The sequence below is a fragment of the Python bivittatus genome, unplaced genomic scaffold (assembly GCF_059951505.1).
Source record: "Python bivittatus isolate LINGU-HERP-01145 unplaced genomic scaffold, Pbiv_v1 ctg000350_np1212, whole genome shotgun sequence".
Lineage (NCBI taxonomy): Eukaryota > Metazoa > Chordata > Lepidosauria > Squamata > Pythonidae > Python > Python bivittatus.
Window position 1 is genome coordinate 5,767,562 of NW_028277074.1, and position 27,362 is coordinate 5,794,923.

The 27,362-nt window shown below is 38.0% G+C and overlaps 1 protein-coding gene across 1 annotated transcript; it reads right to left on the reverse strand.

The window, feature by feature from the left end:
- Positions 1-814: 814 nt before the first annotated feature.
- MAEL (maelstrom spermatogenic transposon silencer) lies at positions 815-22,611 on the reverse strand. The gene is made up of 12 exons (XM_007434471.4): positions 22,364-22,611; positions 21,275-21,358; positions 20,147-20,228; positions 18,938-19,093; positions 17,745-17,786; positions 16,998-17,125; positions 15,501-15,555; positions 15,272-15,413; positions 13,193-13,255; positions 10,256-10,388; positions 8,100-8,178; positions 815-5,105 (listed from the first exon to the last, which is right to left on the reverse strand). Exons 1-12 carry the CDS (start codon positions 22,493-22,495, stop codon positions 5,002-5,004), a joined length of 1,200 nt encoding a protein of 399 aa, XP_007434533.2. The 5' UTR covers positions 22,496-22,611; the 3' UTR covers positions 815-5,001.
- Between the last annotated feature and the right edge of the window lie 4,751 nt (positions 22,612-27,362).

A 27,362-nucleotide genomic window follows, 5' to 3' on the forward strand; every position in this document is an offset into this window, starting at 1 on the left:
CAATAACTTGTTAGGGCTTAAGTCAGAGCTGTGGGAAAAGTGAGCAAACTGAGACGATATAAGGTTAGATAATAATAGCATGCTTTGTTCTCTTTTCAAGAGGTTTATAAAGTAACTTTTAAAAATTAGCTGCTGGGTGTTTCAGGATATTGGGACTTCTTCGATGTTGGGGACAATACCATGCAGGCAAACACACTGAATCTCTCATCTCACAATTAAAGTCTCCAGCAGATGCATGCTGAATAGAAAAATATATCTCCAGATGCAAGCAAATTCTATGCTCATTATACCTACACATCAACTAGGACTAAAATTATCTCATGTATACTGTAATGACACAATTCCTTTTATACGCATACAGGCCAATTTATTATATGTTCTACCACTTATAAATAGGGAGCCAGCTTGGTGTAGTGGTTAAGGCACCAGGCTAGAAACTGGGAAACTGTGAGTTCTTGTCCTCCCTTAGGCACAAAGCCAACTGGGTGACCTTGGGCCAGTCACTATCTCAGCCCTAGGAAGAAGGCAATGGCAAACCACTTTCTTGACAAGAAAACTGCAGGGACTTGTCCAGGCAGTCGCCAGGGGTCAAAAACTGAATTGAAGGCACCAAAAAAACAAGCAAACAAAACAAAAACAAACCCACAACCCTTATAATTGTACACGTCAAAAGCACCTACATCACTCCCATCTTTGCTTTCTATCATGTTTATACTGATTATAGCTGTGCAACACTTTCAATGAGTGCTTCAATAAAGCATGAAGCAAAGCAAGTGGGCTTCTTCAGTTTGAAAAATAAAGTATTGTATACACATTGATTTGTGTTGCTTCATTTTATAGCCTTTCACAGGGCTTGTCCTGAGAAGGAGGCTTCTTCAGTGAATACGGGGGGAGAACAGGGAGAAAACTCTTCTCCCAGAGCACTTGGCAAACAACTTCCAGGCTGGCAAGCTTGGATGAATGCTATATTGACCTCCATCACTTACTGAAGTACATCCAAGGATTTGTGCTATGTGGTAAAATTACAGCTTGGGCACCCTTATTCTGAAAAGCCCAACTACTCGATTCACATATTTGCTGCATATTCTTGCAGCTGAAAAGAATGATGAAAAATCATCTCACGTACAGCCCAACCAGTGGTCAATTTGGCCCTGTTGTGTCATATGGTCCAGCAAGGCTTATAAGGAATACTGCCTTGGTACCAAAGCAATAAGGATATCCCTTCCCACAAATGAGCTTAAGCGTGCCCCTAAAATATGGAATTCCCCCTCCTACCTTGTTTACTACTAGATAAGCATGGCAGGCAAGAAACATCTTTTGATGTCTAATTATGAGCCAGAATCTAGATTTAAGGTTTTAATTTCTACAACACAAACCTTGTATTAGCTACTTACAAATAGTTGTTAGAATATACTAATAACATGCTCAGAGTATAAGGAGACAGAGGAAGAGATTGAAAGGTCCAACATATTAACATCAATGGAAGATTTTGGTATATTGATCACATACTTCTAATTTAAAATTAATTCAACATTATTTAATGTCTGTTGGGTACCTATCTGACTTTTTAAGGAAAAAATTGGTAGGTTCAAATAACTGGGAGATATGATGCTCAAAATACAACACTGGTTCATTTTGTGTGGTCATGAGCTATAATGCATCCTTTCTGAAAAATTATTTCTTATATTAATTTTATTCTGGAAGCTGCTTTAATTTTTAGTTTCTTAAATACTTTTCAATTATATACCAATCACTGGAAACAGGGAATCAGAAATTGATATGTTTTCACGGTTGCAAAAAGTTAATGCAAATTGGTGGGACACCTATGAGTGAATCAATGGCCCTTCTATATCTGAACCTATTTTTATGACCAGGAGTTATAAAGGAGATTTCATTTCCTTGCATACTTCTCCAGATTATGTATCTACACTATACAGAGTTTTGGTTATTTCCTGTACATGGTACCAATCAGTCATAAGTAATCCTAAGAAATTCTACTTACATAATTTGATACAGGTAGTCCTTGCTTAGTGACTGCCTCATTCAGTGACAGTTCAAAGTTATGTTGAATAACTACAACCAATGCCCACATTTCAGTTTACATCTCAGTCACATGATCACCATTATCATCAATACGTGTTGTCCTGTGCCTGACTTTTTTCTCCCCCTTGCAGAGTGGAGAGATTGGGGAGGGAGGGATTATAAAATAGTCAGCAAGGACACAATGGGGAATTCACTGGGCTGCTTGCATAGCACGCTCATGGCTGCTGGTGCCACTGCATAGCTTTAGATGTGTATCCTCCATTTTGTGCCTGCCTATTCTCTTGTAATCCCTTCCTCTCCAATGAATGTAAGTACAAACTTTAATTCCTTTCTTGCTAATTATCCCAGTGCCAGGCTGAACATTCCAAAGGGTAAGGGGAGTGTGGAAAATGAAAGCACAATCACGGTTACGATTACCTACTTAGCAACCGCTTTGCTTAACCAGAGTTACCAGTCCCAATTGTGGTTGCTAAGTGAGGACTACCTGTACTGTTCTTTTAATACAGCTGCATTTTCTGATGAATACAGAAAATGATGCACTGAAAGCTTTTAGGGAAATAATGTGAGGAAACTCCCATTGCAAGAAAGAGTGAAATTTCACAAAAGTATTATTTCACTTATTTTTTTTCAACCCATATGGCCTGCAATCAGTTTGGGCTGAGAAGAACGTAACTATTGTTAGGAAAGAATTTTTCATTCTGCTTGGATAAGCTAACAATGGGCAAGGATTTTTGCTTGTTTGCCTTCCTTGCCCAGGCATACTAGTTTTATTCGATAGAACTGTACATAGATTGTTAATTGTCACAATTCTGACATGAGTGCACTGTGAAGAGGAAGTGGTTAACTGCCATGTAAAACTACAGCGTACATATTCCCCAGTTTAGTTTGGCATAGATAAGTATTTCCAATGCAGGAGAGTCTCTTGTAAGAAGTTGATGGGTAGAGTGGGTATTTAGCCAATAATTGGGATGCAATTGCTGAAGATCCGATACTTATCCCAAATGTTTGTCCAAAACCAAGACTTTACCATTTAGAGATTACTCATCTTTGACCTAAGTATCCCAGAGGAAAAAAATGTAAGCCTGACAGGAGTTAACAGAGTTTCCTTTATTCTGACTTCAATTATTTGTTAAAGATAGAACTGGACAATGCGTGCAAACATTCTGCCTAGATTACATTCCAAAACAATGTCAGACTTCTTGCTTATTGCACTAGTGTAGCAAAGGAACTGAGTCACAAAAGTTAATAGCTTTCCCTTGCTACCAATACAATTCTGTCTTATCTCCAATTTAAGCTAATGTATAGAAACGTTCTACTGTATATAGAAGAACTAGAACACTACAAATCTAACAAGGTACCTTGTAGATAATGCCAAGTGGAAGGAACTCTGGTAACACCCGCCCCCCTCCCCCCCATCTATCATAACTAGAAGTAAACAAGCATGAAGTTGCAGGGCAGCATATGATAGAAGACTTTAAGAGCAGGGAAAATCCAAATTCTAAAAAAGTCAGTTAATGTTAAAAAAAATACTGTATTGTGATTTGTGTTATTTCAATATGATTGGAATTTCTGCTACACAAGTGCTTCCTTCTAGACAGCTACACATCCACTTGAGAATTTGTTGAAATGACAGCTCTAGATGATTCATTCATAGATGACTAGATTCAATGGTGAATATATTTTTTCCCAAAATATTAGCTCCTGAGGCCAAATATAATGTGTCTCATCCATGTACATTAGCACTTGCTCCTAAGAACACATGCTAAAACACAAATTTCATTTAGAACAACACATTAGAACTTGTGAGCCACCCAGAGTTTGGTACAAGATGGGCAGCTATATAAATGTTTTAAACAAATAAACTTCCAATGTAACAGGGACTGCATAAATTTTAAGCTATAATAAATATATATCTGACTGTATGCAATATATACAATCTTATTTAAAAATAGGATTGGAACCAAACAAAATGAAACATGTCAGCATGTTCTGTTTTTACTTGGTAAACAGGAGTGAAGGGGCAAATTGGAATGGGGACACAGGTAAGTAATTCCTTTGAAGTGTTGTTCATAGGCCTATTGTGTTTGACATACAGATTAATCCTCTTTTCTGAAACTTCTATTTAGTGACACAAGTCAGCAACTTCAGACGCATTCAACAATGATGCATTTTTCATACCTCACTCACACATGCACTGTGCAGTTCAAGCAAGATGAGTGCAATGTCTATCCCTACAACAATCTAATCTACATTTGCTTCCATCTTATTTAGTGTTATATTTTGCAATTTCCCGTTCCTACATGGCAGACTTTGGATGCCAAAAGTTCAGGTAGAAAATGTCTAGCAAAATTATAATAGTAGGTAATGTTGGTTTAAGAAAGACTGATGTAGCCTGGTTTTGATTTATAAGTGTCCTGAAAGAATTTAACAAAATGAATACATAATCTTAAGGAATCAAGTTCCCGCAAATTTAAATAGCTTTAATTACCTTGTTATGGCACTTGCAGAACAGCAGCTACAGTTTTTAAAAAAAACTAATTTTACTTATCATTAGCTTTTAGTTATTACATTATCCTAACTACTACTGAAGATTTCTTATGCTATGTACAAAGCAAAATTAACTTCAGTGGGAAAGCAACAAAGGTGGCTAACCTTTGTTCTATGAACAATGAACTATAGGCTTTAGCAGTCCAACCACAGCCTGAGAAATCAGTCTTACTGATTTCACTTTATTCAGTCTCCTCTAATTTTCATTAAACATCCCAAACAGAGAAATATTCATCACAGCCTGCCATATAGTAACTAAACCATGTTACCTTAAGAACAAAATTTTCCTAAATGATTTTCTTTCACAAAAAGATAACACATAGATAAATAGAGCAGATAAACGAAATGTAATATGTTTATATTTGCAGTGATAACTGGAATCATCATATGTATAGAAAGCACTGAATGCTTCTAACTGTTGGACTGCTTGGATGTGCTTTCCAGAAACCGTACAATTCCTCTTCCGTATCTAGGGATGGGTTCATGCATCGTTTTCACGCCTGAAGGAGTTATACCTAAAAAAATGCACTGCTGTCAATATATAAGCTACATTGCTTTACAGGGTCACACAGAACTTATACAAATTTAACTCACAAACACACACGCAATCCATACAGCCATCCATCAAGATTGAAAATAAGTATACATAGGAAATAAAGAGCAATCTCTATTTCATAGAACTTTACCAGATAAGGAATGGAATATTGTTTCAAAATGGGAAGATTAATGCAGAGATCTGGAATTAAAGCAATTATAAATACTAAGGTAGTAAAGTTACACTAAAATTGAGTTCAGCTCTTTGTGATGATATGGACACAACCATGCAATTTTCTTGCGAATGGCTTGCCACTGTCTTTTCCCAGAATGATTCCTGATTTCCTAATGTAGCCAACTGACCTGATATTGCCCAATCGTCTCCTATCCAAGTACTAACCAGGCCTCACCCTCTTAGTTTCCAAGCCCAGAAAAGGCTGGCTAGGTGCTGTCATGAAGCCAAAGCTAGTATAACCATGCTGGATAACTAAACTTCAAATAGGGTGATATTTAGGATTATTAGAAATTACTGTAACATTTTTTATTTATTCAAGAAGTAGCAAGCCTAACTGAGGAGCCAGTAACTACAGAATTGGTCAACAATATAAGACACTTATTTGTGATTGAGCATAGCCTATTCAGCTGATTTTGTGAAGCTGAGTATCTTGAGGTTGGCTTCTGACACCAAGAGGACCTTTTCCATGTTACTCCTACATTGGGAAGACCTATTCTAGCAAACTTGTTCATAAATCTGACAATGATGAAATGCACCCACCACATGTTCTTTTGCTAAGGGAGTTGTGATTATTTAATTGATGGCTGTTCCCACAGTGGAACACTTTTTTAAATGAATCCCTATTCATGAAAGCTGCTTAACCTTCCCAATCTAAATTTCCCCCCACTCTCAATTGCGTTGGTTTGCAACTTACAGAATTCTCTATCCAGAGATGTCATAATTTAAGGAGTGGAGGGAAGAAGATAGTTTGCCAGATTTCTCTGTGGAAAACAGGCTAACATCTGAAAACATAGCAATTATGGTAACCTCAAGAAATTAAGCAGGAAGCTAGTTACTTTATCTGTTACCTTTTGCTAGAAAAGTATCATTAGCTAGCTGTAGGAAGTTCAACTGCTTACATTTCCTTCCAAACAAAAAGGATAGACTAGAAATGCACAACCTGTACCTCCCCAAAGCCATTGGTCTGACCTCCCCAAAATTTGCAACCAAACTGCAAGATTTATTGTGATAAATGAGAATATACAGGAATTAATTATAATTTAATTTAATTACGTTTCAAGCTTAACAAAAAATAAATTAATTTTATGATTTCCCTTAACCTTGCCCAATTTGAGTGTGGCTGTAGTAGATCTGGACCCTTTCCAGTCAGGATTCAGGCCTGGACACGGGATAGAAACAGCACTGGTCGTACTCATGGATGATCTCTGGTGGGAGTGGGATGGGGGTAGTGCATCCATCCTTGCTCTTCTTGACCTCTTAGTGGCTTTCGATACCATCGACCATGGTATCCTTTTGGGCCGACTTAGGGAGTTGGGCGTGAGTGGCAGAGTTTTGTGCTAGTTCACTTCCTTCCTCCAAGATTGGTACCAACTGGGGTTGACTGGAAGTGAGAGGTCCCACCCATGGCCCCCCTGTTGTGGGGTACTGCAGGGTTTGGTACTCTTGCCGCTCCTGTTTAACATCTATATGAAACCACTGGGTGAAATCATCCACCACCATGGGATGAGGTATCATCAGTATGCAAATGATATCCAATTATACATCTCCATCCTGGGTGATTTGAGTGATGCTGTGACCACCCTTTCGTGGTGCCTGGAGGCTGTAGGGGTCTGGATAGGGAACAACAGGCTTCAGCTGAACCCTGGTAAGATGGAGTGGCTGTGGACTGGAGGCTCCTATGTACCTGGGGGTTTACCATCTTTGGTTCTTGATGGGGTTGCACTGCCCCAGGTAGACCTGGTGCATAATCTGGGGGTCCTCCTGGACTCACAACTCCTACTTGAGGAGCAGGTGGCAGTCGTGGCCAGGAAGGCCTTTGTGCAACTTCGTGTTGCACTCCAGTTATGCCCCTTCCTGGATCAGGAGTCCCTCTGGTCTGTCACTCATGTCCTGGTCATCTTTCGTTTAGACTACTGCAATGTGCTCTACATGGGGCTGCCCTTGAAGAGTATCTGGAAGCTACAGCTGGTTCAAAATGCATCCATGTGGGCAGTCATGGGTGCCCCAAGGAGGGCACATGTAACACCTTTGCTGCAGAAGCTGCATTGGGTTCCAGTTTGTTTCCAGGTCCAATTCAAGGTGTTGGTTATCACCTTTAAAGCCCTACATGGCATGGGTCCAGGTTACCTGAGGGACCGTCTCACCCCCATTACATCGACCTGTCCCACCTGGTCTGGCAGAGAAGGCATGTTGCAGATCCCGTCAGTGAGAGAATGTCGACTGGCGGGTCCTAGGAGGAAAGCCTTCTCTGCTGTTGCCCCCGCCCTATGGAACACTCTCCCCCCAGAGGTGGGGCGGGCCCCTACCCTCCCAATTTTTCAGAGGGAATTGAACACTTGACTCTGCCAACTTGCCTGGGGCAAGAAAAGATACAATCAACCCTGGGGATGGCTGGTACCCTGACGATGCTCCCTGAGTTTATTAACACCTAATTAACATCTGCCTCTGGGAAGTATTACAAAGGAAGTGTTTTTAACATATTTTAATTAATTAATTAATATTTATCTATTTTAATCAATATTTATTCTATTTTTACTGTAAACCACCGAGGCACCCCACAGTGAGATGGGTGGTGACAAATTTGAAATATAAATAAATAAAGCTTATTAAGACATAGCATACTTAAGGATATATGTCACTGAGGAAATATTTTTATTGGATTTTAACTAGTTTTTTTTTTTTTTTTAAAGAGTAGTATGTCATCATTACATCTGAATTTGCAAAATAAATCTCTACTCACCACTACAAGGTATGGCACTGTGATCCTTATTAAGAGATCTGAAATAACTATCACTTCCAGTGCTCTCAACCCTTCCTTTCTGCAATTCAAACACAAGATCACCTATACATGTATGCTATAAAGACAGATTTGCAGGCTTTCCCTTTCCCTCCTCATTCACAGGTCTTCAAGGTATCTTAGCAAAGAAAGGCAAAATGGATGTAATAGTTAACAAACTTCAGTGTGCCAACAACTAAAACCATTCATCTACTTACAAATTTGTATCTTATTAAAATGCAAATTTCCCAAAACAACTTACTATTAGCATTAAAACATTTTGAAATAAGTATTAAAAACAGAAACATAAATAACACACTTGCAAAACTAAAAGTCAGCAAAAGGTGTATAAAAGATATAATACCAGTGTTCAGTGAAACTCTGAACTTTCAGAGTTGTGAAACAATATTCAACTCCTTTGATTTTTAAAATTTTTGCACGTTGTTACCGATTATTACCAGTTTCACATGGGTCCTACTGATATACATGAGTCTGAGTAAATAATACCACAGTCCAGTTTCATTTATTCCATTAACAGATTAATCCAACACGCAATGGGAGAGTGAAAAGGTTATCACTCACTTAGGTTCAATTAACTGGTTGGACTAACTTTAGCTGCAATAGTCATTATCAAATGTTTATTCATTGGTATTTGGGTCTTTTGGCTATAAATAAATAAATAAATAAATAAATAAGTTGTAGCAGTAATTGGTGATCAGTCTCTCACATTACTATATAGGAATTTAGTCTATTCCACCATGGCAAACTGCATCAACTCAGTAATATCTGAGGGCTTTCAAGCATGAATTGTTTGTTTCTGATTGTGCTACAACATTTGTAATGACTTGGACATTTGTCCTTCATCATTCTCTTATAGACCTGCTTGAAAGTTTGGATCACTGTCTTGTTCATTGTCCCACTTGTATTTCCGTTTCAGCTCATGAACATATAGCCTGATATACTGATACAAAGCAGAATTCATACTTTCTTCAAATCATCATTGGTTCTGAGGCAGTAAAACATCCCAAAACATAGTATCACCACCTCCATGCTTGACAGTTAGCATGAGATTTTTCTGCCAAACATAACAATATCCACATAGTCAAAAAATCTCACTTCTTATTCACTTGTCCATAGACCATTTTTCTAAAGTTGGAAGGTTCAACCAAATAATTTTTTGGTGAACTTCAGCCAAGCATCAATGTTCTTAATCAGCAATGGCTTCTGCCTTGCTACCTTCCCATGAATCCTATTTTTACCCAGTGGTTTTTTGAGGATGGAATGATGACACTGATTTTACCCAAGGCCTGCAGTTCCCTGGATGTTTTTCTGGGGTTTTCTGTAACTTACTGGACAATTTTAAGCTGCACTCATGAAGTTATTTCACAGGATGACCATTCTTAGGAAGATACATTTTTGTCCCAAATCATCTCCATTTCAAACTATATGATATTACCAAGTTGGGTAATGAAACATCTGCAACCAAACAACCAAGCTAAGAGAGCACCAAGAAGTCAACAGTTAAATCTTGAGTTACATATATTCTCTCCTTAAAACTATGACTAAGGATTGATGAAGCCCCAGACCTTTAGAAATGGTTTTGTAACCTTTTCTATACAGTATCAATAATTTTTTTATGAAGGTCTTCAGAAATTTCTACAGAGTAGTAAATTATGTGTGTCTGAAATCTCTGTGTTAACAACTTCACTGTACGAAGGCAAATAGAATCAAGAGTTATGAGATTTATATAGGATACAGCTGTCCCAAATCAGTCCTGATTGTTTAATGAAGTGCCCACAAGACTGTACCTAATTATTTTTCAAATGAATTGCTTGAACAGGGGAGATGTTGGATGATTTTATGAAATAAGCATCAAACTTTGGTATTATTTGTTCATTAAGACTCCCTTTATATATTAGCAGGACCTATGTGAAGTGCCAATAACTTCCAATGGCAAACATATGAAAAAACTGAGAAATTTCAAGGGGGGAAAATACTTAGCTGCAGACCTATATGGCATCACTTTAAAGCATAATCCCAACTAAGATACTTTTATATATATTCCAATAAAGTAAGCAGAATAGCAAACGAAAGCAAAACAGTTAAATTAGAAAACTGACCTGGAAGCGTCCAGCATCTAATACTATCATCTTAGGGTTTGTTGTGTTCTGGCAGTTCTTTTCAGGTAGTGGTAAATGAGATGCAGTTAGCTTGATTTCATACATATTTGCTAGAGAATTGCTGATGCAGTATCTATATTGAACAGAAAAACCACACCATGAGACAAACTCTGTAATTGTCATAGCTGAAGAGAAATCTAAATGTAATGTAAATAAATGTAAGTAATATGACCTGTACCAAGACTGGTTTTTTTTTTTTTCTGTCTGCGCTCAGTCGTTACCGACTCTGCAATGACTGCTTTTTGGACGAGTCCTTTTGCAGTTTTCAAGGCAATTGTTTTTCAGAAGTGGTTTGCCAGAGCCTCCTTCCTAGAGCAGAGCCCAGCTGGTGAGCGCAGGAGGCGGGGTTTCCGTTGCTTTGCGCCCTTTTTCGGGCGCGTGCGGTTTTTCGCGCTTACCGGCAACTGCTCCCAACTCCTTTTTGCAAGGCGCCGTCAGCATTTTTCCTCCCACCGGAGTGAGAGTACCCATTTATCTACTCATGTGAGTTTTCGACCTGTTGGGTTGACAGGAACTGGGGAGGAAACAGGAGCTCACCCTGTTTAACGCGAAGGCTGGACTCAAACCGCTGAAGCGTCGACCATTTCTGGCCGGCAACTTTCAGCGTCATTAAGCCGCTGCGCCACCGTGCGCAAATCCAAGTGATTTTGTCCGACATGCTCTGTGAATTCCTCCACGCGCCCTGTAGCTGCATCCAGAGTCCTCTCTACCCAAAAGGGTTCAGGTCACCCGAAACAGGTCTGCCAGTCAGCTATCTGCAGACGCAGTAATGGTGGAGAAGTACTGTTGCTTCACCACCCTTACCAACACAAGGTAGGCCTTAATAGCAGCTCTAACCCTAACATGCTCAGTTGAGTTTGTTCTTTGATGACAATCAGCAGAGCTCCAGGAGTTTCTTAATCCGCTTCATCTCTCTCAACTCTTTTATAAACCAAGGAGAATAACAGGATCCACAAAAGGAGAGAGGCCAATGGGCATGATCCAATCCAAGGCCTCAGCTGCACTCCTATTCCAGGTGACAACCAAGCCCTCAGTTGGACCATGCAGCAAACCATTAGGAACAACCCCCAGCTCCCTTTGGAACCCATCTGGGTCAATCAGTTGCCAGGGCTGGACCAATTGAATAGGTCCTGCCTCCCTACGGTGGGAGGTAGCACCAGAAAATCCCATGGTTATCAGGCTGTGATCTGACCCTGACAGGGGAGCCACAGAGAACTCCCCCAATTCCAGATCACATTGCTGCTGCTCTGACAAGAAAACCAAATCAGGTGTGGCCACTGTCCTGTGTCCTGGATAACCTGAGATAGCTCACGGCTATCATGGTGGCGATGAACTCCTGAGCAACTTCAGACTCTCCCTCCTAGACAGGGTATATTGAAGACTCTGAGGACCATAAGCCTGGGAAACTCCATTGCCAACCCAGAAATGGAGTCAAGGAGCTCAGGAAGATAGGTCACTACACAGGAGGCAGCTTGGGACAGTAGCAACAGTCCCAACTGATCCCTGGAGCCCAGCTTAATGAACAGGGTCTCACAACTGGTGACCTGTGGAGCAGCACCCCCGAAAGCCATAAGGAACTCTTGAATGACAATCACTACTCCCCCACCCTTGCCCAGAGTCTTGGCTGATGCCACACCTGAAACCCGGCTGGGCACATTTCGCAAAGGGGAGATGCGCCCACCCCCCTTTCTGGACCAGCCAGGTCTTAGTAATACATGGTAGTGCTGTTGAAATATTTACAGCCATTGCTACATTATGTGTTTTTGTATTATTGAATTTTTACTGTACAGTAAAATTTTGCTTTAAGGGACTATTTAAGGGGAAGATGTGCCTGTAAAACACAAATTTATATAACTGACAATCTTTATCATTTCCGTAGTTACATAAATGATGTTTAATATCACTTGCATCATTTGTGTCATTATATTTATATAATGTTATAATTCTGTTATATTCTATTATAATACCTCAAATGACATAAAACATTAATTATTAATGATGAAAATTATATTAATTGTCTGGATTGCTTTGGAAACAATAGACTATCCATTGTTTAATACATTGTGAAATAAAATACCTGTTGCATCTGAGGTCTGCTGAATGGAGATCCAGAGAATCAAAGTTTTACATGGTTAATTATTTTTAATTTTGTATACTAGCTTTCCTAGTCTGGCACTAATGTGTCTGACCAACTCTAAAAATCCTATCTAGAATGATGTTTGGCTACCTTAGGTAGAAATTCTGTGTGCTGGACATACCAGTTAGATAAGACTTTTTACAGCAATGAGAAATACATTTCATAACATCTACTCAGGCACACTATACTCATATATATAAATTCATGAAATACCTAACTACAAAAAGAAAGAAAAAAAGAAATCAGGACACCACAAATTATACATATACCCTCTCTTACCTGCCATTCAACATTAGTGATAATATAAGCCTAACAGTTGACTAGCACTTTACACCTGGAAATTTAAATAAGATTAAAAACTTTGGGTTGAATTCAGTTCTGTTCACACAATAACGTTTTTGAATCCTCTCTTCCTTCCTGCTGCTCCCACATGCTCTCAAAATCTGCTCTAAAGATTTGAGGGCAGTGGGAATTCAAAGTTCCATCACCAGAAATGACTCACTGAATCATAGTACTGATTTTCTTTAGATTATCTTAAAATACATTCTTCCTGTAACATCAACAGCAATACAAAAATAGCAGAACCTTAAGACAATTGCTGATTGCCCTCAGAAGCACCCACAAATTATATGGAAAATAACCTCAGTCACTGTACAGCTGACATTTCATTCCAAATGTAGCTTCTTTTTTTACTGAAGTGTAAAAGCATTATACAAAGTAAAGTAAAAGTTTATACTTACGCAATTTTCTTGCACGTAGCAAGAGCACAGAATACAATATCATTTTCTTCATGCCATTGACACCTAAGTATAAACCATACTTTCATAATGAATCCAGAATTTCAAGTGCATATTGCAACATTAACACAAAATTTGGAATGTTGAAGAAATTAATACTGTTGAGCCAATGCATGGCTATCAACGCTTTTTCAGTACAAGGTGACCCTTGTAATCTTTTGTTTAAATAAATCAATTTTTAAAACATTTTCAAAAGCATCTCAAAAGTCTTGGTCTTTAAGATGCCAGAAGACTAAAAGCAAATCTGTGTTAATTCCAGTGTTTCCTGCATCAAAACATGAAACTTGCTAAAAAGGTAATTTTAAAATATACACTTATACATGTTTTACACATACACAGTACCTAAATATTGTGGTTCTGTTGAAAAAAGAATAACTAAAACAACTCCCATTGCAATTATTAGCTGTTCACTCTAACACTTTTGGTAACTCTTTAATCAGATTAAAACATTAACCACTTCTTAGAAAGACTATTTTGTTAAATCCCTTAAACAGAGAAATGATGTGTTAATGCTGCTTGTTTCATCAACTAATATTTTAATAAATTTAACATTTGCATCTTGCCTTTCTTTTTCAAAATGCAGTTAACAATAAATGATAACACAACTCATAGAAATGCTCTCAGATCTGCTATGAGAATAATAAAGTACACTTATCTATGACCACTTTGTGTCTTTTCCCAGAGAGATTTAGGTAATGTGCTTTGGACTAGTAGACACTTCTACCCAAACCAGTCGCTGAATACAGGTAGTTCCTGGGTTACATCTCTAATTAGGACTGTAATTTTCATCACTAAGTGAAGCAGTCATTAAGTGAAACATCACATGATCATGCTGCTTAGCAACAGCAGTCCCATTTGTGGTCGTTAGGCAAGGACCTCACACTTCCTCTGCCCTGTGCGAACTGCCTCCACCTCAACCCCCCCCAGCTTATCTCCCCTCTCAATCTCTGCCCTTTTGGCTACGCTGCGCAGCATGGACAAGATGAAGAGGCTGTTGTATTCCAATGCCTACCTGCTGCTGCCGCCTACCTGCTGCCGTTCCCCCACCTCAAGCCCCACAGCAGGTGGGGGCCTCTATTGGCACTGGGTTCGAATCACCCCCTCTGCCCTGGCTGCTGGGCTCCTGGCGGACCTGCCCCACTTCAGTTCTGCTGCCACCCTGCACAAGGAGGAAGCTGTCTGGAGCGCGCCTCCCTGGGCCCCGCTGGGACAGGGCTGCAAACCCTCCCTGTCAGTTGCCACTGCTGACCTGGGCAATCCTTCCGCTGGATAGTGAGAAGTGGGCATTTTTGCGGTGGGCTGAGACTGTTTCAGCAGAGCAGACGTGCCCGTAACCTGGCAGTTGGGAAGGTGTCGGCGAGGGGGGCTCTGCACAGCATGGCTGACAGAGCTCTTGCACTGTGGTGCTTGAGGCTGGCTGGTGTCGGTGAGCACAGTGGATGAGGGGAGGCAAGGCAAAGAAGACAACAAAGGTCAGCTGGGGACTGAGGGGGTATGAAAGACAGCAGCCTCTTCATCTTGGCCATGCTGTATAGGGTGGCCAAAAGGGCAGAGATGTGGGTGGAGATAGGTGGATGGGGGAGTTGAAGCAGAGGCAGTCTGCGCTGGACAGGAGAACGTGAACATGGGACACTGTAACTGTTGTAAATGTGGGCTGGTCACCAAGCAATCAACAAGATGTCAGTGTGGTTTCTTTGGGAACCTTAACCATCAAGTATTGAATTCAATTATTTGAGGCAAGGTTTTTTTTTCCCTGATCACAGGAATTAGGTATCCCTTCATAATTCTAAAAGTATATTATTCTGTTAGTGGTCTTGTATACTTTGAGAATAGAAAGGCAGGATACAAATTGAAGTAATTATTTCTATGAACATTATGCATAAGCTTTAAAACTGTCAAAAACACATTAAGATGTAATTTAAAAAAATGTTGCTCACAGTAGATAAAACACTGCAAAAGAGGAATGTGCAAGTTTATGGCTTTTTCAGAATGTGGAAAGAAGAGGGAGATTACAAATTATACCTAGTACTGCCTGAGTAATCCCACATGGAGGCATCCAGTGTATTACACACCCAAGTCTTAGAAGGCTCTTTTTGAAGTTTCTGATAATACAGCTCCACAACAAGATCCTCCACACTTAAAAGCTCTAGATGATTGACTATGCCTATTAAGAAAATAAGTTTCAACAGCAAGAATATTAAAAGATCTGTGTAGCAATATTTGCCCTGTTATAAAGGTAACAACTTCTTACCTGTTTCTTTAGACATATATTTAAGGCACCAGTTAACTCTGAAGCGATCATCAGACTACAAAAATAGAAATTTGGAATTAGGTATCATTTACATATTCAGAGACACAGAAGAATGTGCTCTCTTTTAAAATTTCTTAAGTCCATTATGGCTGCAATTTACTTGAATTAGATCAGTTCCAAATTAAGACTAGTTAAAATGTCATTTGACGCATACATATAGATCAGCAACCCCAAGGGCCTCAAAATCTCCAAACAGCACTAGATAAATACAAATAAGTATTTACCAAATGAAAATAGCAATTTATAAACTACTGATGGATTATACAAACTAAGTGTTCAAGAGCATGGAATAAATTATTAGAATGACTGGTACATGAACTTAAATGGAAATGATTTTGATACCTATATGAATCTTTTAATAATAGTGGGTTAAGTGTTGGAGATGTGGTGCTCAAAATTCAACCTTGGTTTACATGAGGTCATCATATGCCACAGCAGCTACTTTTTCAATATAACTTATTTCATTTATCAGTTTTTTCAGGAATAGTTTGGAAACTAAAAGAAAGGCAAGTAAAATGGACATTATAAAGACACCCATTCTCAATGATAAATGGTCTGAACAGGTATTCTACCATTAGCATTATTTGGAATTTTGACTCCAGTATGAATGATCTTTTTTAACTATTAAATGAACTGTCTTAACTTTCAATTATTTAACTGCCTAACAAGATATAATCAAATATGTAGGACCTGTATTTTTGTTTTATATTTGTTGGCTTTTTTGTTATATAAGAAATATTAATACATATTTGATACTTAATCAACAAGTCCTCACTACTTGTTTTAAATAATAAACAAATTATAAAACAGGAGCACAAGTAGAGATGACCTTTTTTCCATTGTAAAAACAGTTCATTTATTTCTACTTTCTACTTCCTATTCATTAACCTATCCCATAAATAAGTCTCTGGGAGTATGTAACCACAGAGATACAGTATTTGTTTCAATCCAGCATTCTTGGTTTATCAAATCCAAGGTAATTCACTTTAAAACTATTGTACACTTTTATTGTGCAATGATGTGTAATGGGTCAATGCAAAATCCAATCATGTCCAACAGCTTGACTTTTCTCTACCATCAAAAATCTGTTATGGAAATCAAAAGACAAAATAGTTGCATTCATGCTTTGTCATAAGTATCACTGGAGCCTTCTATTTAAAAACATCCATAGTTATATCTGAAAAACGGCTTAGAGTACTTTAACAGTAGTTGAAACATCAGACCGATATCTATCTTTAAATGTTTGAGGAACAAGGGGCCCAAGAATTTTTTTTTAACAGCAAAGGCTCAGATTAGATGAATAACTGAACAAATACTTTTTAATAAATAAATATAAATAAGATTCCTTGTGGCTGAATTCCTCTAGTGAAAAAATGTATTTGGATTGATATTATTCTTTGATTACTTCTCAGAAATTTGAATGTCAAATCGATGTACCTTACAATATACAGGTGGCCAGTTGTCCCTGTGTGGCTGGATGAATGTGTACAGTTCATGCAACACAACTGAATAACTTGCAGTTGTAATGTCAAATCCAGATATGGGAATTCTATGAGTAGCATCACCTAAAGAAATATTTGAAATATTTTAAGATGCAAAGTAACATTCATACACATTCTAACCTTAACTAGATTGCAAGATCTATATGTCAGTTCCATTATGAAAGCTCAAACATCTTAAGAATTTGACTATGCTTTATTAAAATATCCAGTAAGAACAAAATGAGGCAAACTAGTCTCACATACAAATAAAAATGTTTATCATTAATATAGAATAAAATGGTCAGATATAAGGCATCCTTTTGAAATAAGGGATTCTCTAACAGTTGAACCACGCTATATTATTTAAAATTCTGTTCTATTAACATTGTTTGCTTTATCATACAGAGCAAAATACTAGTTTGAATCTTACTGGAAAGTGTAATATGCAACATTCAATACTGTAGAACAGAGAATAAAAGTGCCAAAATGAAAAAAGCTAAAGAAAAGCTAAGTGAAAGCTAAAAAATAGGCATATAATTTTGAGGTTGCTGAAGCTTCTTAACAGCTGTAGAGAATAAATTATTCAGGTACAATTAAATGTTTCAGAAAATCTGATATAATACCCAAGTGTGATGAAAAAAAAATGAGTAAAAATTTAAATTTCTTGATTAATTCTTTGTTTCAACTTTTGTGCAATACTCACCTGCAGCCTGGCAATGAAACCGAAAGCCCCGTGGTATTTCTCCTGCAGAAACCAAAAATAAAACAAAATACATTCACTGACATTGTGTGATGCTAAACTGTTATCCAAACACCCAATTTACTATCCATGGACACCTCTTATAGAGCTTGCTGGCTCTCTGTTTCATCTAACTTTTAAACTGTTTTCAGGGACATTTAAACAAAAGAAAAGTAAAGCTGGCATGCTTCAAAAACAAAGTACCACTTTTACTTTTATTTTCTTTTTAGATTCCATCAATACTTTTAGAAAAAAAACATAAGAGAGTTGTAATCCAGCCCTTTAAAGTATTCCAGAAAAAAAAAGAAAGAAAAAGAAACCAGGGAGAAAGTATAGTAGTAAAATACGTCCTGAAAGACTACAGCACGAAGCGAGCAAAATGAATGTTTCATAAACATTCTCAAAATAAGCTTTCAAAACATGCTCACAAATCCAAAAAAGTTGGGAACCACTGCAATATTTCTGTTGCCATTTTTGTTCACACGATGGGATTAAAATTCAAATACAGGTAGTCCTCACTTAACAGTGGTAATTAGCTGGCAACTCTGTTGCCAAGCACCACGGTTGTACAGCACAATGTCATGTGACTGCACCAACTTACAACAGCAGTTCCAGTTGCTGTTATTAGGCGAATCTTGCGCGGTCGCAGCGTCCTGTGGTCACCATTTGTGACCTCCTGATGGCTTCCTTAATGACTTTGCTCGTTGGTAGCCAGAAGTGAAGGTTGCAAATGGCAATTATGTAACTGTGGGGAGACTGTGACAGCTGCAACTATGAGGTCATAAGTCCCCTTATTCAGTGACATCGTAACTTTGAACAGTCGCTGAACGAGTGGTCACTGAATGGGGATTACCTGTACTTCTCTTGCAAAACTTAGCTAGATTTCAAGACATAAAAAAAATAAGAACATAGGAAGTTTCAATGTGTCAAAACACTTTTTCTTGGAGATTAATGTTTATTAGATCACTATCAATCACTAGAGATATGTCAGATTTTCCCATTATAGTTTTTACTTTTTTAGTATGCATGAATCACTAAATCATATTGCCTGGAACAAACTGAAACCAGTGTCTTTTAGAATTGGACTGAGCCTCTACGCCCCTTCCACTTCCAGATGAATCAGAACAAATTCATTCTCCCCTTTTTCCAACACTCACCAGGATTTATAAAATGATGAAACTCTGCAATTATGCCATCCTTAAGTGAGTATTTGATACACCCAATTTCACAAGGGAGGAAACGCTGACTGCAGTGAAGGGGCAACATTCCGTGACTGAAGATATTCAGAAAGTAGAATGAAGTTTCAAGCACAACTGAAAAAAATGATTTGAATAAAATTAGCAATATATATTATATAATTTCCTAAAGGAAATCAACCCTGATTGCTCATTGGAAGGATTGATAATGAAGCTCAAACTCAGATACTTTGGTCACCTAATACGAAGAGAGGACTCTTTGGAAAAGACCCTGATGCTGGGAAAGATTGAAGGCAAAAGGAGAAGAGGACGGCAGAGGGCAAGATGGTTAGATAGCATCACTGAAGCAATGAGCATGAAACTGAGCAAACTCAGGGAGGCAGTGAAGGACAGGAAGGCCTGACGCAATATGGTTCATGGGGTCACGAAGAGTCGGACACGACTTAACGACTGAACAACAACAACAACTATATAATTAATATTCTAACAAAAATATTAAGATATATTAAACATATATTAAAATATGTTTAAAGCTTTTTAAATATCTAATATAGGATTCTAGCTTTCCCCCTAAAAAACTGAATATTGTCTACATTTCACTGACTAAAATCCCGGTTTATTGGCATGGCTATTCAAGTTACATTTCAGATTCTCAAAATATTTACATCCTGCCCTTCTATTAAAATTTTTGAAACATTAACTGTTAAAACAAAAAAACAATATAAAGCTACAAATAATATGAAATGATTTATAATTAAAAATAGTACGTGGATTTCATCTTACCATCAACTCATGTAAATAAGGATTAAACAGTTACAAATCAATGTAAACAGAAACACAAGATCAAAGTAACTTATTTCAACACTAATCGTTTGTTTGAACTCATTTAGTAGCCTACCATCTACAATTACCCCATCAGCTCAGTAGCTTTATTTGGCCTAAACCTAAGGCCTTGTCATCTGTTTCATTCTAAGCATGATGCTACCTTTCTTGCACACTTCTGAGCCCTTGCTAGATGTGGTCTATTTATATACATTTTATTTCTGTAATTCTCCCTGCTGTTTCTTTGGGATCCCACCCAAAACATATATCATCTGATTCCCACCCCATTCACAGAACATTTGAGACTAAACTGCTCAAGAGTTGGATTATTTTCAAACTATACTTCACCTTGTTCACACTTAAGTGGGCTTGTAACAGGAATCTTATTCTGAGTTTGAGTAGGAAATGGTAGCGAGACTTGGCTAGGTGGCTAAAAAAAAAAGACATTCATTCAACATCCACCAAATCAAGGAAAAACAAATATAGAATCTTCCCTTCTAGGCACAATACTATTTTTTATTTCTCTTGATTAGACAATATACAGAGAAACCTGAGACTGAGCTTGTGCCATGATATATATCACAGTTATATGGAATTGTCATTCACATGAACGCATACATAATTATGTATAGGTGACTGCAGTAATAGCAGCATTACTGAATTATGTGGATATCAACTCATGTCTTCATTTAAGCATAGCAGTACTGACATACTCATAAGAGGCCAGGCAGCCCACTAAAATAAAGTTTCTAGAAACATTGCTTTAAGCTACAGTCATCCTACGCCATCAGAATAGGAGCCCTGTCATTCACCTTTCCTGCGTTGAGGAAAAAAGTCTTCTTTAGGAATTGGAGGACAGTATTACCTCTCCTTTTTCACTTTTCTCTCTTTTCTTGTAATTCCGAACATCCTCACAGGGCACAGATGCAATCATAATGCACATTTCCAAATATTACTAGAAACCTTGCTATCTGAACTTCTCTTCTATTTTTAATAGGATAGCAAAGAAAAAATGCAATGGATAAATATGACATTACTAAGGGTCTAATGCTGGGAAAGGTGGAAGGAAAGAAAAGAGGATAACCAGCAGCAAGGGGAATGGAGTCAATTACAGTTGTGATGAGTGTTGGGAGACTTGAAACAACAGGTTAGAGATAGATCATCATGGAGAAAATCTATGTGGGCACTAGGAGTCAAAAACAACTTGATGGGACATAATCAAAGGCTGCTAAGTAGTAACCAATCTCTTTAGTTTTCATATTAAAAGATTCAACCTATTTGAGAAAAATCTAGACCAATCTTCTCTCCATTACAAATACTGTAAAAAAAAGTGCAAAATACCTCCAACTAAAACTTTCACTCAGTACCTTCCTCCGTATACGTACAGGTTACTTTTCTTTATTCCCCACTTTAAACTCAATTATGCTTGAAAATAAGCATATATACACTTTATTTCAAGTTCACTCTTCCATTTACCTTTTTTGCTGGTACTTCTGACTTCTTAGCTTTCCACTTACGAGCCATTTCTGCATACTTTTCTTTTTGTTCTTCATTAAGTATCTTAGGAGTAAAACCAATTATATAAATCCTTCCACTATTTTCTCCAACGTTGTCTCCCCCCAATCATCCACTGACTTAATCTAGCAGGATAACTGTTTTTAGGTAGCACTAATTTGGTAAAGCCAAACATGCTAACACTGTTAGATTAGGCTTAGTAACTTCCATATGGTGCTTTCTCTCTCAAGTGCTATGCAACAGGCCAATGCACCTTACTCTCAATAAGTATTATCAGTGGAAGGCTTAAGCATCACCCTAACACTAGAGTTATTTTAAAATATATCTTGTTACTACATCCAAAAACTGAAGTAGGAAATTGTAAAATTCTATATGGTAATAGTGATTTTATTGCCAAGGTTAAGCTTTCTGGCAATATAGAAATACTTGGGAAGCAATTCTTGTCTAAGCTGGAAAACAATTTTGATAACAGGTCCCATCAGTATGGCCAAATGCCAAGAAGTATAGTCCAGTGGATGGCTCCAACTCGGAAAAGGCTACTCAGATCAGTTCTCTTGTCAAGATAAACTCTTCAAGAACTGTATCCAAATCTTACAGCTTTTCTTCAGGAAGTTTTGGATAGCAACAATGCATTACATGTCTTAAATTCAGGAAGAAGCCTTTTTCAGCAAATGAACACAAAGCCACATTGCAGAAAGGTTTGTAACTACAGCTACCAGATCTGAGCTGCAAAAATCCGGACGATACTGACACCAACTATCTTCCACATTTTTGTCGTCCAGATCTGACAGTCTTATCACTTAACTCTGCAACTTCTACCGTTTCCTCACTTTATAGCATTTTCTAGCGTTATCCAAAAATCGTAGTGGTGGCATAAAGCTTCCCTTCATTACTACTGTACCACCACAATACAGGTTGGACGGCGTTATAAGACGCTATAAATCGCTAGTAAGGAAATATCAGGCCCTTGCAAGTTGAGGGACGGCCATTCCCAGGTCTTTCTCTTCAGGCCTCACGACCGAAAGAGAAGGCGCAGCCACGCTCCCTCACCGCCCAGGCATAGGAGCAATGCGGGACGGCGTCAGCCACCCCGGTCACAGCCAGGCCCTGCTGTTTCAGTTCCGGCAGCTTCTCCAGCACGAAGAAATAATAGGCGTTGCGCGCTCCTTTACGGTTCGGCATTTCACACCACGCCTGCAAGGAATCCTCGCAAAAGAGCAGGCAATCGGCGGGGAAAAAGGAGAAAAGGGTTGGGTCTCCTTTTTAAAGAAGAAAGGGCCAATCCCGTGCCGCCTTGCTTGGCGATTCCGCCCGAGGCAAGCACGTGCGCGTGGCTGACAAGAAGAAAAGAGCGGTTTCGAAGAAGTTTATTGGCCGCCTGAGTGGCTCGGGCGCGCTTTACCGTATTTAATCCAGGGTCTTCCAGATGCCCCGGGCTATCATTTAAGGCAGCGGTATCTGGGCTGCAAAAGAAAAAAGGGGGTAATCGCTAGATGGCAGGAAAGAGATTGAATTTTTACAACACAAGTATTAGAGCCGTACCAACTGCCAAAATTCGGTTAGAAGTCTACTCCAATGCCTGGAGGGATGTTGGGAAAAAGCAACTGCTTATTTGGTTATTCAAAAATGGGTAAAGGAACCCTGGTGAAAAAAATAATTCATAAAACGAGTAGATTGCTCAGTACTTTAAAAAGAAGGAAAGGACTGAGGTATACAGTCTACAATCTCTTCAAGAGTTCGTTTTACTATTCCAGTAGCGCTTCTACCTTCTCTCCTTGCCAGAAGAAGCAACACGAGGTTACCTTTGGAGAGTAAAGCCCCCACAGTGGCTAATAATGTAGTGCCTTTGGTGGACTCAGATCTGAAGTGGAGAGGAAGAAGACTACAGAGTTAAAACCATTGCAACACCAATCTGATCTAAACAGGGTAGAAAACAAAACCTCAAAGTATGCAATTCGTCAGCTTGATTTACTTACTGAAGGAATCAACATAGGTAGCACATTGCTACTCTGGGCATCTGCCCCCTGTCTAGCTGAAGTGCTATTCACCTAGCCTTAAGTCAGCCAGAAACGATTTGCTTGAAATTTATGCCTGCTTCAAATCACTGCAGTCACCCAACTCCCCCCCTGTTGGAGGTTGAAGCACTGGGTGTGTGCGTGTAATTATTGAGAGTGGGAATCAAACCCAAGCAAAGATTATGATTATGTGCCATCAAGTAAATTCTTAGCAACCACACAGACAGGTTTTTCCAGGCTGAAACAAAAGATTAGTGAAGCAGTTTTATAACTCTATAGAAAGAAAATAAAAGGTGTATTAACTTATTTACATTATAGGGCTAAGCAAAACCTAGCAACTAGTTACAACCTATAAGAGAAGAATAAAACAGCAAGTGCTTTGCATATATTCCTAGGAAGAAAAGCAGAAGGTAATGACATTAAATAGCTCTTCATGCAAGCCTTTGGCAAGGAAGAGTGAAACCCTTAGCTTCATCATGCTTGCCATCTTTTATCTTTTTGTTTTATTGATTTGATTTGTTTGATTGTTATGAGCCACCCAGAGTCGTTGAGAGTCAGATGGCATAAGAGTTTAATAAGTTGCTATTATGTTAGCAATTTTTTAGATCGAGAACAGCAGAATAGTAGAGGAGACATAGAGAAGATCTATACATCTGTATGTAATTTTCTAGACATGTTCCATTGCCTCCTTGTGGCCAGTAGATCATGATGTGCCTTGAAGGTAACTGGTAACAAACAGTTTTTACATATTTTGGGGCTTCTTCTGGACAGTATCAAAATAGTGAATCTAATCTATTAAAACCTAGTCTAGCCTCAGTATAGCTAAGAGCATCTTAGGTCTTTCCTGCTATTTTTGTTTTGTAGTAGATCACTCATACCATGTTCAGCTGAAATTGCAGGGTGTGCTAACTTTTGGAGAGGAGTTCCATACCAATGCTTAGTTATACCTTCAGATCATGGATTCACTGTCAGCAAGGTATGGAGCTGCCATTAACCTGCAATGTTAGCAACATTAAAGGCTAACTTATACTAGTATTCTCTCTCATCCTGCAACCTGTAACCTCTAGCTTATTTACATAGGAAATCATATTTCCCAACACTGTTTTCCCCTAATAAACTATTTTTATGAGAATTGTACAGTTATTGTGATTTTCTTCTACTAAGTTAAATGTATCTAGAAGCAGAAAATTATGGGTGATTCTCTAACACCTGTTTAGCACCATGCAAGTCAAAAGGACTGCTGTTGGAATGCTGGCTGATATTATAATTTCTAAGTGTGGAAAGCTGTTGTACTGAGAAAGAGAGCAGAGGATACTGGAAATGAGTCATATACTAATTTTTTTGGCCAACAAATGTGCTTGACTGATTGGAAGCTTTTATTGTACTGTTAAACAAAGAGACTTAACTATTGTAGGATGAAGTGCAGTCTAATAGTCTTGAGAGGAAATAATGGATGGGAAAGAATACCCATATTTTCTGTTTTCCACAGATCACATTGCTTTCCTCAACTACCTACTCCTGTCTTGCTCCTTTTGCTCTGCTAGTCAGTAAATTCCTTCTCTATGACTTTAGGATAACTTGGGCATGCTTTGGAATGCTCAACAATTCATTTACTTTCAAATGATTAATTTGAATAGCTTAAGTTTCAAATGATTTACTATTATTTTGTTTTACCCTCAAATAAGAATAGGTCACATTGAAGGCATGCTAAACTAGGTTAAAGTGTGTTAAGAAAAGTGGGTTCATGATCAAACTATAGTTAACTACAGACTTTTCCAGTAGATCGTGGCAAATTTACTTCCCTCAGTCTCCATTGTCTAGACTTGTAAGGCTTTTTCTAGTTTCTGGACATCATTAAAGGGGCTGCAAAATGGTCTTATATCATACACACACCTGTGCCAGCACCCAGTAGCATTAAATAGGGACACAGCACAGCTTGTGGAAGGTGAGTCTTTTCCCATCCTGTCTATGATGCTTCAACTCCATTCATGACTGATTAGATTTTAATTTACTTTTATTAAATAGGAACCTAATCAGCTGATTGCTATTAAAGTTGCTAGAATGTCAATTAAAATATCTGCAAACTAACAAATCAGGGTTGGCATTATTTTATAGCGTTGTCTAGCACCAGACCTATGCTAAATACCTTTTTCATGGTTAGTGTCATATTTGGCTGAATGTTTCATGTAAATATACTCATACAGTGCCTTCATTGTTTATCTGTGCAATAGTTGGTTATCAACTGTAAATTGTGCAATTATGCCCTTGTATGCATAACTGCTTTTGCTCAGATCAATTCCCTATTATTCCTGGCTGGCTGGGAATTTTAAAAGGCATCATGTCAGGAAAGGTATTATATTATAATCTCCAAGGCCAGGGACTCTATGTTGCTATGTTATTTATCAAATGTCATGTATAAAAATTGTAGCATACAGATATTGATAAAATCAGATGTCAGCTGATAGCACACAGCAGGATCTAATAAGTTAACAAACCCATCCTCTACAATATAGCTCAGCAATAAGTTATCCTGACTTGGCAGAACTTTCTTCTTTGTAAATATAGATAGCATTGTGGCCTTCAAAGCAGGATACTAAATGTGGATCTTGAGGAGGTTGAAAGACATGCACAGTCTGATACTCTTGTTAAATACTTCTGCTATGTCCTTTATTATACAGTGCATGATAGTAAGCTGTCCTTAAAAGACCAACTTGGCAACAGCTTTAAAACTGAGAGTAAAACTTGTAAATAATGAGCATGTACAAAATATATTCAGGTTTCTGATTATTATTAAAAAGAAAGACTGCAGAACATACATTCACTAAATTCAGCCAGGAACAATATAATATGCCAAATTTAAATGCTTCAGCTGCAGTTTATTTATGAATTTAAAACATTTGTATAGCCACCCATCTTAAAACCAACTCTGGCCAATTTGTTGTAAAGGTGAGAACAAAGATTCCACATAGAGTACAAAAATAAAGAAGCATTTATAGTGCACCATGATCTTAAACTCACTCATTGAATAATATAAAGTCAATACATGCACTATTCACTGGCACTCTCTGTGGCATGCCGGGCTTTAGTGAATATAATGAAGTAATTTAGCAACATCTATTTGTTGAATGCTGCCTGATACCTCACAAAGCTATAGAAATAACTGTTTCTATGGAAATTGCTGCAAGGTAAAAACAGTGCTGCAAATATGTGTAGATAGACATAACGGAAGTTAATTTCCAAGTATAATATTTCTGGAAGGTAATTAAGGATCTGTATACTCCAATATTTCTTATAGCACAAGCCAGATGATGCATAGCGAATTGTGGGACAAACACTTGTACCACTTCGATCCTTTCATCTTGAAATGGGCATATATGAAGATGAAATGTTGATTATAGATATTCCCTCACATTTTGTCTGGTACTACATTATTAAGTATCTCTTAACCTCCCATTTTGTTTCTGTGGAAACATTGGAGAAAATGCGATACAAGGCACATCTTTTATAGAAGTGTAATTATTTTACTAATTTTACTAATCACTAATTTACTGATCACTAATACTGATAGAAGAAAACTTCTTTAGAAATATTTACAGTTTTGTTCACAGAAAATCCAATCTTCCTGTATTGAACCTGTGTTATTCTTTTATAACTCAGTGTAAAATATCTCTGATTGCTGAATTAGGTATTTTTCTGTGCATAACAGGTAGATTGATATTTATAAATGAACAGAGTGTTCTTTGGGGAAAAAATGCTTTTTCCAAATGTTCTGTTTCAACCAAAAATAAATCTGAAGTCAGCTAAGAATTGAACTGGTGGTTGGGATAGAGTCAAAGCAACTGAAAATTAAACTATGTTTATGAAAGCAGGATCAGAGATTCGTGTAGAAGTGTCTTTCTTGGCCCAATTGTAGATTGTATTTACATTACTAAATAATTGTTCATTAGCTAAGGTAAGTGTTTTCCATTAACATTTTTTCCACTGCATTGCTGTATCTTGCTGTAAAGAGGAGGGACATACTGTTAAATGTGAAT

Excerpts from the sequence above, each read along its gene's own strand:
- MAEL (XM_007434471.4), bottom strand. The coding sequence starts at position 22,495 with ATGCCGAACCGTAAAGGAGCGCGCAACGCCTATTATTTCTTCGTGCTG. Across the intron at positions 15,556-16,997 it reads GGCCACCTGTATATTGTAAG|TCTGATGATCGCTTCAGAGT; the intron begins GTACATCGATTT and ends CTATTTTTGTAG. Across the intron at positions 13,256-15,271 it reads GATTACTCAGGCAGTACTAG|GTGTCAATGGCATGAAGAAA; the intron begins GTATAATTTGTA and ends GTTTATACTTAG.